This window comes from Bos indicus, chromosome 17 (genome assembly GCF_029378745.1).
Source record: "Bos indicus isolate NIAB-ARS_2022 breed Sahiwal x Tharparkar chromosome 17, NIAB-ARS_B.indTharparkar_mat_pri_1.0, whole genome shotgun sequence".
Classification (NCBI taxonomy): domain Eukaryota; kingdom Metazoa; phylum Chordata; class Mammalia; order Artiodactyla; family Bovidae; genus Bos; species Bos indicus.
Window position 1 is genome coordinate 55,913,349 of NC_091776.1, and position 12,424 is coordinate 55,925,772.

Here is a 12,424-nt window from a genome sequence, read left to right on the forward strand (position 1 = left end):
TTCTGAAGGGCTCTCACCATTTTCAGCCAGTTCTGGCGGAAGTGTCTCCCACCATGGGGGCCTGAGACAGATGGGTTTATCCCACACTCCAAACGGAGCCTCACCTCATTCCATTTCCATTTGGCTCCAGCTGGTAGACACCTACTGCACCGCTCCAAGGCTTAATTGCATTCTGCTTGTATGTTGCCAGACACTAAAACCTTGTTGTTGGAAGTTAAGTGTTTTGGGAAATGGGCTGTATTATTTTGCCAACCGAGGCTCTGGAAAGTTGGAACTGCTGAATGAGCCGCCAGACCTGACCTTGGTCTCCGACTGGTGCACCTGTACTCGCCACGGAGGACATGTTGAATCGCTTGCTGTGAGCTCTGTGAATCGACCTGGAAGATGCCCTGCTCCTGCAGGGACATTTAGTGGCACATAGTAGGCTCTCAATTGTTCTCATAATATAAATATATTGTGAATTACTCAGGCCGTTAAAAGTAAAACAATGGCAAGCAACTAAATCATGGTTGGTGCCAGACAGGGTTTTAAGCCCTCTATGTGTACTAACTCGGTGGTTCACAAACTCTGCTGCACACTAGAATCACCTGGGTAATTTCTAAAGGTCCTGATGCTCAGACCACACCCTGTACCAATGACATCAGAATTGGTGGGCAGCAAGAGTTTTAAGAACTCCCTGGGTGATTCGAATGTGAAGTCAAAGACAAGATTCAGTGAAGGTCCTCATATAATCCTCCCAGCCAGTCTATGACGTGGGTACTGTTACCCACACTGTACTATTGAGGCAACTGGCGCACAACAGACGGGTTAAGTGACTTTCCCAAGGTCACACAGCTGGTAAGTGTCAGAGTCAGGTTTGGGAGCAGGTTACCAGGTCCCAGAGCCCAGGCTTTTAATTCTAGAGTAAAGCACTGCAACTCCATCACTACGCTTCATCCTGCAACAGAAGCCTGAGTTTCTCCTTTCACACTCTCTCCCCACCCCACAGCTTGGGGATGCCTCATCCTCTCCCGGTTTCTCCTCATTGGTCTTCTCACCTTCAGTCTCATGGAGAAGGCAATGGCATCCCACTCCAGTACTCTTGCCTGGAAAATACCATGGGCAGAAGAGCCTGGTAGGCTGCAGTCCATGGGGTCGCTAAGAGTCAGACACGATTGAGCGACTTCACTTTCACTTTTCACTTTCATGCATTGGAGAAGGAAATGGCAACCCACTCCAGTGTTCTTGCCTGGAGAATCCCAGGGACGGGGGAGCCTGGTGGGCTGCCGTCTATGGGGTCGCACAGAGTCAGACACGACTGAAGTGACTTAGCAGCAACTTAGCAGCAGCATGGGTCACATTAAAAAGGTAAGACAAGTGAAATTAATACAACATTTTATTTAACCCAATATACCCCAGATATTATCATTCTGACATACAATCAATGTTAAAAAAATGTTAATGAGATATCCCACATTTTTCATACTAAGTGTTCAAAGTCCCGTGTATATTTTCAGTTATATCACAGCTCAGTTTGCACCTGTCACATATCATGTGCTCAGTAGCTACAAGCAAGTAATGGCTACCATATTGGACAAAGTGGCTAAGAGTGTAGACCTTAGAAATTCTCATCACAAGAAAAAAAAATAATTGTGTGAGTTGATGATGGATAATATCTAGCCTTGGCAATCCTTTCACAATTTACATACATATGTCATTATGCTGTATACCTAAAACCAATACAATGTTATATGTTAACTGTAATTAAAAAAAACAATTAAAAATAGAAAAAAAAAGAACTATCATAGTTTATTGGAAGACTGAGGGTGAGAAGACAATGATGCCATGATTAACCATTTTATATTGTGGAATTCTCTCCTCTCCTCTTGGGTTTCCTGGCTTAACTGATACCAGATGCATGGGACCATTCTCAGTATAGTGTGAGTGAAGGTTCCGGAGTCCAGCCACATCTAAATTACTAGTTTAGTTAAGATAACTGTAAATTCCAATATCATCTTTTCCCTAATGGATCCTTGTTGACAGGGCCACCCCTTCTACCTCCTCACCTCCCACTTTGGAGACCATGGAGCTGGGATGTCACCTATCCAGCACGTTCTATCACATACAGGAAGGTTGGCTCTGATAATGACCCCCACCTTAGATGTATTTTATACTCTTTTAAAGCAAAATGGACATTTTCAAAGCTGCTGCAAAGCTGAGTGATAAAACATCTGTGTTCCTAGCCTTTCCTCTGTCTCTTGATTGATGCTGTGGCTTTAACTCCGATTTTTCTCTTTGCTTTACCTGCACAATGTATCTGAAGACAGTCTCTCCCACTACTGTGCCACTAGCCCTGTGAAAGGAAGGACCCTTCCTAGGGGCTGTCTGGAATTTAGCCACACTTACACATGGATCCCTCTTCTCTAATTAGGAATCCTTTTGTTGCAAGTGAAGGAGACCAACCCAAATCTGGCTTATTAAGCAGGCTTTGTCCACATAACTAAACAGTTCAAAGGTCCGACTTGATCCAGGTACCCTCACGGTGTAACCGAGATTTGAGACCTCTCTTACTCCATTTCTCAACTTCATTTTCCTCTCCTGGTTGGCAGTGTCTGTGTGGTGGCTCTTGGAAGCTGTAGACTTATTTTATCCTTATTGTCATTAATTCCAGCAGAAAGCTCTTTGCTCTCACCAGTTCCAACACAAGATCAGAGGTTGACTTTTATCGGATTACCTTACATGTCCATCCCTCTGTTCTACTCTGGTCCATGCTCCAAATATGACCTGTGGTCTATTTTTATATGACCTGCAATCTCAGGTTTCTACATTTTTAAATGGCCATGTACATAAAAAGAATATGCAGCACATATTTGCTATATCTGCTCCTGTTCCTTTATAGAAAAAGCCTTTCCAGGGCACATGAGGTTTTAAATACTCTCAAGATAACCATGCAGGTGGCTCAGTCAGAGCTGTGGGACAGGGCACTGCTTGACATGGGCTTGGCATATAGTAGGTACTCAATTATGGTTCTGATGAAATGCTTATGGCAAAAATACTTCTCCCCAAGGTTCTTCTTTGAGCTTGGGAGCTGGGGGGTGATGTATTGCCTCCTTCTAGTCCCTAGTCTACTTTAGTTGTAAAAGATCTTCCTTTGAGTAAATACTCCTTGCCTAAGCTGCTAATTTCCCACAGTTTATTGTGATCCACACAGTCAAAGGCTTTGGCATAGTCAATAAAGCAGAAATAGATGTTTTTCTGGAACTCTCTTGCTTTTTCCATGATCCAGCGGATGTTGGCAATTTGATCTCTGGTTCCTCTGCCTTTTCTAAAACCAGCTTGAACATCAGGAAGTTCATGGTTCACATATTGCTGAAGCCTGGCTTGGAGAATTTTGAGCATTACTTTACTAGCGTGTGAGATGAGTGCAATTGTGCGGTAGTTTGAGCATTCTTTGGCATTGCCTTTCTTTGGGACTGGAATGAAAACTGACCTTTTCCAGTCTTGTGGCCACTGCTGAGTTTTCCAAATTTGCTGGCATATTGAGTGCAGGACTTTCACAGCATCATCTTTCAGGATTTGAAGGAGCTCAACTGGAATTCCATCACCTCCACTAGCTTTATTCATAGTGATGCTTTCTAAGGCCCACTTGACTTCACATTCCAGGATGTCTGGCTCCAGGTGAGTGATCACACCATTGTGATGATCTTGGTCGTGAAGATCTTTTTTGTACAGTTCTTCTGTGTATTCTTGCCACCTCTGCTTAATATCTTCTGCTTCTGTTAGGTCCATACCATTTCTGTCCTTTATCGAGCCCATCTTTGCATGAAATGTTCCCTTGTTATCTCTAATTTTCTTGAAGAGAAACCTATATGCAGGTCAGGAACCAACAGTTAGAACTGGACATGGAACAACAGACTGGTTCCAAATAGGAAAAGGAGTACGTCAAGGCTGTATATTGTCACCCTGCTTATTTAACTTATATGCAGAGTACATCATGAGAAATGCTGGGCTGGAAGAAGCACAAGCTGGAATCAAGATTGCCGGGAGGAATATCAATAACCTCAGATATGCAGATGACACCACCCTTATGGCAGAAGGTGAAGAAGAACTAAAGAGCCTCTTGATGAAAGTGAAAGAGGAGAGTGAAAAAGTTGGCTTACAGCTCAACATTCAGAAAACGAAGATCATGGCATCTGGTCCCATCACTTCATGGGAAATAGATGGGGAAACAATGGAAACAGTGTCAGACTTTATTTTTTTGGGCTCCAAAATCACTGCAGATGGTGACTGCAGCCACGGAATTAAAAGACGCTTTCTCCTTGGAGGGAAAGTTATGACCAACCTAGATAGCATTTTGAAAAGCAGAGACATTACTTTGCCAACAAAAGTCCGTCTAGTCAAGGCTATGGTTTTTCCAGTGGTCATGTATGGATGTGAGAGTTGGACTGTGAAGAAAGCTGAGCACCAAAGAATTGATGCTTTTGAACTGTGGTGATGGAGAAGACTCTTGAGAGTCCCTTGGACTGCAAGGAGATCCAATCAGTCCATTCTAAAGGAGATCGGTCCTGGGTGTTCTTCAGAAGGAATGATGCTAAAGCTGAAACTCCAGTACTTTGGCCACCTCATGCGAAGAATTGACTCATTGGAAAAGACCCTGATGCTGGGAGGGACTGGGGGCAGGAGGAGAAGGGGACGACACGATGAGATGGCTGGATGGCATCACCGACTTGATGGACGTGAGTTTAAGTGAACTCTGGGAGTTGGTGATGGACAGGGAGGCCTGGCGTTCTGCAATTCATGGGGTCGCAAAGAGTTGTACATAACTGAGCGACTGAACTGAAGTGAAGCTGTTAATGCCTGCCCAGTTCCTTTTTGGCAGGTTTTAAATACTTTCCTGGAGAGCAAAATGGAAGGATAATACTAATACACACCACTAGATGGAGCTACAGCTCTGAGAAATAGGCTGGGGAAGTGATGAGTAGAAGGGTGGAGTGTGGTGGAGTAAGTCTCAACTGTGTCTCCCCTGCCTAAGATAGACAGACAGACACGTTCTAGACTTGGCTCTGCCACTTACCGGCTATGTGACTGTTGGCAAATGACCTCAAGTGCCAGCATCCTTACTTGTGAAATGGGGATTATAACAATGATCACATTGGTATGGTATGCTGTGACCGTCAAGTAGGATGCAAACTGTGGAACACAGAGTAAAAGTAAGTTAACGGGATGCTAGGAAGTTCCATCACTAGAGCTACTCCTGGGGGCATGGTTCCAAAAGCAAAGTAACTTTAGTGACCTTCTGGTCTCATATGATCAGGGCTGGGCGGCAGGGTCAGAGGGCAGCAGCAAAAGGGAGGGAATGCAGAGTTAGCGGAACATGGGCACAAAACACCTTTTGGAGACTCCGTTTCACCATCTGGAAGGCAGGGCAGCCCTGCCTTGCAGGATGATGATGAAGAAATGAGATAACACACAGCAAGCATTTTGCACAGTGTCTGGAAGGAAGCGGTCCCTCTGTCAGTGCTAGGTTGTGAATGGCTGCTTGAAGCTTTTTGCAAACCCAGTCCTCAAGACCCTCTCTCCACTCTCCTCTTCTGCCCTCTCCTCCCACTTCCTGCTTTAACTGTCATGACCCATAGGATGCTGAGGTCCTATGTCTGTCTCCACTGCCACCCACTCTCCTGAGTTTTAAATCCCCCCCACTTGACTGCCCCACAAGCACCTCCCGCTCAGTATGCACAAAATAGAACTCCTTACCTTCTCATTCTGAATGTTCTTTTCTTCCTTTCCTTCTGCTACATTAAAGGTACCAACTTCCACCCAGTGGTCTGAGCTGGAAAATCGGACATGATTCCCGATGTTTGTGTCTTCTGTCCACTTGTAATACACCAAACCGACTTCTGCTGATTCCACCTTTAAATATCCTTTTAATGGATCTCCCTGGCCCCAGTGTCATGTGCTCCCTATAATCACTGCTACGGCAGCCGTATCTTAGCACCCTGTTCCCTGCCTTGCACTCACACAGTGGTTATTTTTTTTTTTTTCCTGAATGGAAGTATGATTATTCCCCTGCTGAAAATCCTTCCCTGGCTCCCCATGGCCAGTAAGTTGGCCTAAACTTCTTAACATGGCCTGAAAGAAAGAAAACAGTCACTCAGCTGTGTCTGACTCTTTGAGACTCTGTGGCTTGTAGCCTGTTTCTGTTCTTGAGATTCTCCAGGCAAGAATACTGGAGTGGGTTGCCATTCCCTTTCCCAGGGGATCTTCCTGACCTGGGGATCGAACCTGGATCTCCTGTGCTGCAGGTAGATTCTTGATTGTCTGAGCCACCAGGGAAAATTAACATGGTCTGCTGCTGCTGCTAAGTCGCTTCAGTCGTGTCCAACTCTGTGCGACCTCAGAGACGGCAGCCCACCAGGCTCCCCCGTCCCTGGGATTCAAAACTCTGGTTTCTACCTCCCTCCCTGGCCTCTGTCTCCTCTCCTTCCCTGTGCTCACTACCAACCTGACCTTACAGTCCAGCCAGACATATGTTATTTCAGATGACATTGAGTTTCTTTTTGCCTCTTGGCCTTTGCCCTCCTTCTTTCTTCTCCACTCTCCCTCACCCCAATCCTGATTTAATACAGAAAAGTTTAGGGGCTTTCCTGGTGGCTCAGATGGTAAAGAATCTGCCTGCAATGCAGGAGACCCAGGTTCAGTCCCTGGGTCAGGAAGATCCCCTAGAGAAGGGAATGGCTACCTACTCCAGTACTTCTTGCCTGGAGAATCCTAAGGACAGAGGAGCCTGGCGGGCTACATTCTACAGGGCCACAAGAGTTGGACACGACTGAGTGACTGAACACACAGAGTTTAGAATCTCCTAACTGAGCAGCCTCCTTATAGAGTGCATCTCACCTCTACACCCCAGTGGCTTGTCACGACATCACACTAAACAAAGAGTACCACCGTGGATATCATGTAGTCCCTCTGCCCTCTCCATCGCCCTTTGCTGACCTGTGTCTCTAGGTAAATTATCTGAGATCAGGGACTTTGTCTGCTTTGGTCATTGCTCTACCCTTAGAACCTAGAACTTGGTTGGTTGATGCATATTCAGTTCTTGATAAATATTCATTGACTAAAAAGAGTAAATAATGGAATAGGTGAGATGCTGCGTAGACAGAAAAATAGTTCAACTCTCTTCTTTCCACCCCTTCTGGATCATGGGGAGACGCTGGGGTCCAGCCTATATGAGCATTCCAATAATCAAGTCCAGTTGTTTAATTGTTCATTCAGTTTGGCTGTCAGTGAGACAGTTAAAATGACTACAGGTCCTGTAACTTAGTAAGATGTAGGGGGAAAGAAGACCGAGATGGGAAAAGAAGACGAAGATGAGAAAAGAGGTTAAATGGCAATAAACCCACACAATTTTGAGATGACTGGAAATTAAGCTTCCTTGTACAACCAAACCCAACACAAGATATTACAAGGACTCTTAAGGATGAGATTTTCTTGCACATCACTTGCCTTGTTGGGAAGTGCTCCATCCATTCACCCACCAACCCACGCACTCATCTCTATCTAGGACAGTATACATAAAGTTGAAAACTACACTCTAGCTCTAATGGTATGAAATGGGCATAACATCAGCACCTACTTAACTGTAGTTGTGAGATTATTAGGCAAGAACATCACCCAGCACTGGGCCTGGTGCATATTCATAAATGGTAACTGTATGTTACTATTAGGATTTCAATACCACGCCCAGATTCCACACCTCCAACTTTTCCCCAGCCGGACAGCAAACATTCAACTCAATTTTATTATCCAGAATTTGAGGAGAAGGCTAAGAGGGAAGGATCCTGGAGAGGGTGTAGGTAGTCAGGCTGGACCAATGAGCACCAGAGCCTGGGAGCCTGAGGCTGGTGTGTGCGGGAGAAGGGGGCTTCCACCTGGGAGCAGCTCCCCCTAGAATGTTTTCAGAATCTGGTCTCCAGATGATCCTACCAGATGATAATGAGTCTCCATGAGAGCAGGCACACGGTGTAGACAGCCCTCCTCCACTGGGGTCACTGGTCGACCCAGGCCCACTATGTCTGGGCACTCTGGGACCGGATGGGGATGTTGATCCGGCTCTGCAGCCAGCTGATGTAATCCTTTTGAGGCATATGGATGATGTGTTCTCGCACAAACTAAGGGGGCAGACATATGACAGCCTCAGATTTGGTCTGAAAGCTAGACTCCGTGCCCCCTACCCTCCCCAAGAAGATCCCAGAAGATTTATGATTGAGGCTGGTGGGCCCAGGATACCTCCAACCCCTCAGGCATTCATAATCAAGAAAAGGGCCTCTTTCCAGTTTCCTAGTTCAGCAGGCTAATTTTAAGTCCCTTTTTGTCAGTACTGACCCAAAGAAATCTAGAAAGAGCAGAAAAATCCAGCTGTCTGCATCTTTTTCTCTTTTCTACTGCAGAATATCTTTTAAAAAAGTCATTTGTCCATAAACATTTTTGGGTTCACAGACTCCCTTGAGAATTGAAGACAGCCACAGGCTTGCTTCCAGGAAAGGGTTAAGACACAAAGCACAGAGTTTCACATAAATTTTAGGTTAAAAGACTCCCCACATACAGGTTAACAGAAGTTCTGTGATGTTCTACTGGGAGAAGAGCATGCTAACTTTTATGAGCTAGGGCTAATAAAACTCAGCCCAGAGAAGGGAGCATCCACATCCATAGTCCCCTCCTTTCACCCACTCAGAAACGGCCTTTTCCATAAGCTGTCACTGAGTCGTGTCCCACTCTTTGCAACCCCATGGACTGCAGCAGGTCAGGCTTCCCTGTCCTTCACCATCTCCTGGAGTTTGCTCAAACTCATGTCCATTGAGTCGGTGATGCCATCCAACAATCTCGTCCTCTGTTGTCGCCTTCTCCTGCCTTCAATCTTTCTCTAAGTGGCAGGTGGAATGCACACCCCACAACTGGAAAGATGCCCTAGAGACTTAGTTTCAGGCTAGCCTGCCAGATTCTCCCATGAAAGAGCTTCACAAGATGTGGGAAGCGGACTCTGGACATTTGAGCTTGTCCACAGGGTATTTCTCCCTCCCCCAACTCCTGACCATGTGCCCACATACACAAGCCGGGTCAGCCTGTGGAAGGGCCAGACCATCATGGAAACACTGAGAGGCCCAAGAAAGCCACCATTCGAGTCACTTCTTTGTCTTGAGACACTGAAAACCCTATTAAAATGTACATTTGCCATCACATAAAATTAAGGAAGTGACTCCACAGACATCTGTTAATACCTTAGTTGGGGGGCCCTTCCTCCGCCCCCCATCTACTTACACTTTTTCCCTAAGGGAATAGGGCACCAGGAATTTCTAGGGGAGGCGGGGAAGGTAGGCTGCTACTGCAGACCCTTGTGAGGCTCCTCAGCACCCTTCAGATAAAGACCCAAATCCTTAACTTGACCTTCGGAGATCTGCACATGCTGACCTTTCTGGTCCCCTGGGAACTGTGCACCTTCCTGCTCTCTTCCTTCCAGAGACATTGACTGCCACTGAATCCCTCTAGCAGCTCAAGTTCTGTCCTCCGGGGCCTGGGCACCTGCTCATTCCCTTTCTCTTCAGCTTGCTGCCTTTTCAGATCTCAGCTTAAAAGTCATCGCCCTCAGGGGGCTCTCATTCAGAGAAGCCTCTTCTACATTTACATTAAGTCAGGGCTCCTCAAACTTTATTGTGTGTATCAGTCACCTGGCATCTCACTGAAACACAGACGCTGAGCTGGTCAGATACAGTTCAGAGCCTGGGATGCTGCGTTTCTGACACGCACCCATGTGAGGTCCACAGGCCACGATTTTAGTTGCAAGATTCAGGGTGCTGCTCACTATGACTGTCAGTTATTGCACTCACATGTCCATTCATTTATGTTTCTCCAAAGACTCCAAGTTTCCCGGGGGGCATCATCTACATACAATATAATGTCCCCTGGAACTGAACAATCAAGGTCACAGGACAATGCCTCTTCTATTGGATGATGAGTTCCATGAAGGCTTTTATGCCTTTTAAGAAACTTCAGCAGTGGCCACAGGACTGGAAAAGGTCAGTTTTCATTCCAATCCCAAAGAAAGGCAATGCCTACCGCACAACTGCACCCATCTCACACGCTAGTAAAGTAATGCTCAAAATTCTCCAAGCCAGGCTTCAGCAATACATGAACTGTGAACTTCCAGATGTTCAAGCTGGTTTTAGAAAAGGCAGAAGAACCAGAGATCAAATTGCCAACATCTGCTGGATCATCGAAAAAGCCAGAGAGTTCCAGAAAAACATCTATTTCCGCTTTACTGACTATGCCAAAGCCTTTGACTGTGTGGATTACGATAAACTGTGGAAAATTCTGAAAGAGATGGGAATACCAGACCACCTGACCTGCCTCTTGAGAAACCTATATGCAGGTCAGGAACCAACAGTTAGAACTGGACATGGAACAACAGACTGGTTCCAAATAGGAAAAGGAGTACGTCAAGGCTGTATATTGTCACCCTGCTTATTTAACTTATATGCAGAGTACATCATGAGAAATGCTGGGCTGGAAGAAGCACAAGCTGGAATCAAGATTGCCAGGAGAAATATCAATAACCTCAGGTATGCAGATGACACCACCCTTATGGAAGAAAGTGAAGAGGAACTCAAAAGCCTCTTGATGAAAGTGAAACAGGAGAGTGAAAAAGTTGGCTTACAGCTCAACATTCAGAAAACGAAGATCATGGCATCTGGTCCCATCACTTCATGGGAAATAGATGGGGAAACAGTGGAAACAGTGTCAGACTTTATTTTTGGGGGCTCCAAAATCACTGCAGGTGGTGACTGCAGCCACGAAATTAAAAGACGCTTACTCCTTGGAGGGAAAGTTATGACCAACCTAGATAGCATATTGAAAAGCAGAGACATTACTTTACCAACAAAGGTCCGTCTAGTCAAGGCTATGGTTTTTCCAGTGGTCATGTATGGATGTGAGAGTTGTACTGTGAAGAAAGCTGAGCACCGAAGAATTGATGCTTTTGAACTGTGTGTTGGAGAAGGCTCTTGAGAGTCCCTTGGACTGCAAGGAGATCCAACCATTCTAAAGGAGATCAGTCCTGGGTGTTCTTTGGAAGGACTGATGCTAAAGCTGAAACTCCAATACTTTGGCCACCTCATGCGAAGAGTTGACTCATTGGAAAAGACCCTGATGCTGGGAGGGATTGGGGGCAGGAGGAGAAGGGGACGACGGAGGATGAGATGGCTGGATGGCATCACCGACTCGATGGACATGAATTTGAGTAAACTCCGGGAGTTGGTGGTGGTAGGGAGGCCTGGTGTGCTGTGATTCATGGGGTCATGAAGAGTTGGACATGAACGACTGAACTGAACTGAAAAACTTCAACAGTGCCTGGATGTTGAGAGGCCAGAATGAGTGTGTCTGGGGTGTTATGAGGGAAAGGAAGTGCTCGTCACCTCAATGGCCACTGCAATGTCTGGGGAGCACAGTTCCCAGGCTCTCAGCTCCTGGAGCACCTTTAGGAGGACATGGGGTCGGATCCTCAGGTCCAGGTTTTCCCCAAACTTCTGCAGTTTTGCCAGGATCTTCCTTGCAGGGCGGAAATTCTTCAGATCCTCAGGGAGTTTGGACAGCAGGTCAAAGTACCTTCAATTCCAAGGGGAGAGAATCAGTTAGGAAACTGCTGGCAGATGGTCTGGGCACCCAAAGGACCTCATCTCCACTCTCTCTCTCCACCACTCCTGGGATGTCTCCAAGGTAGCAACAGTCTTCATCTGGGGAACTTTCCTCCCTACTCAATGTAAAGTGTCCACAGATCAGGCAAGTATTTGTTTTTAGGGATAGTAAAAACCAGAGTCATGATTTGTACAGTGGCTCAGCAGTAAGAATCCACCTGTAATGCAGGAGACACAGATTCAGTCCCTGGGATGGGAAGATCCCCTGGAGAAGGGAATGCAACCCACTCCAGTATTCTTGCCTGGGAAATCCCATGGACAGAGGAGCCCAGTAGGTTACAGTCCATGGGGTCAAAAAGAGTCAGATATGTCTTAGAAACTAAACAACAACGGCAACGAAAATTAAGGGCATGTTTTAAAGACAGGCATTGATGATTCTTCTGCCAAGCGGACAATGTTTAAAGTTATAAGGAAGGAAAAATACTGGGGTTCTGAAGCTACTCTTCGAGAGTTAATTGAGCCAAGGAGGACATGGACACACTTGTGGGATACCTTCTAGGATGCAAGAGGTTCTCACACACCAGCTGCTGAGGACATGTGTCTGTGTATGTGTATTTTCCATGTTCCTGAAAATGAACAATCAGGGGCCATGATTTTGGTGTTTCAGTGGGTTTTAAGAACCTACTTTGGCCACTGGATGCAAAGAGCCTTCTCACTGGAAAAGACCCTGATGCTGGGAAAGATTGAGGGCAGGAGGAGAA

At 46.0% G+C, this 12,424-nt stretch overlaps 1 protein-coding gene across 13 annotated transcripts in view; it reads right to left on the reverse strand.

The window, feature by feature from the left end:
- Window positions 1-1,357: 1,357 nt before the first annotated feature.
- Window positions 1,358-12,424, reverse strand: part of CCDC60 (coiled-coil domain containing 60) — a 176,797-nt gene continuing 165,730 nt past the window's right edge. For 10 of the 13 annotated variants that reach the window (XM_070769568.1, XM_019977988.2, XM_070769569.1 and 7 more), the window contains 2 exons: window positions 11,445-11,634; window positions 7,753-8,147 (listed from right to left, as the gene is read on the reverse strand). In XM_070769568.1, coding sequence (XP_070625669.1) covers window positions 8,046-8,147; window positions 11,445-11,634 — 292 coding nt within the window. In that variant the 3' untranslated portion in view covers window positions 7,753-8,045. Of the gene's footprint in view, window positions 5,810-7,752; window positions 8,148-11,444; window positions 11,635-12,424 lie in introns of those variants that run through there. The other 3 variants (XR_002182672.2, XR_011561176.1, XR_002182671.2) reach the window with 3 other exon arrangements.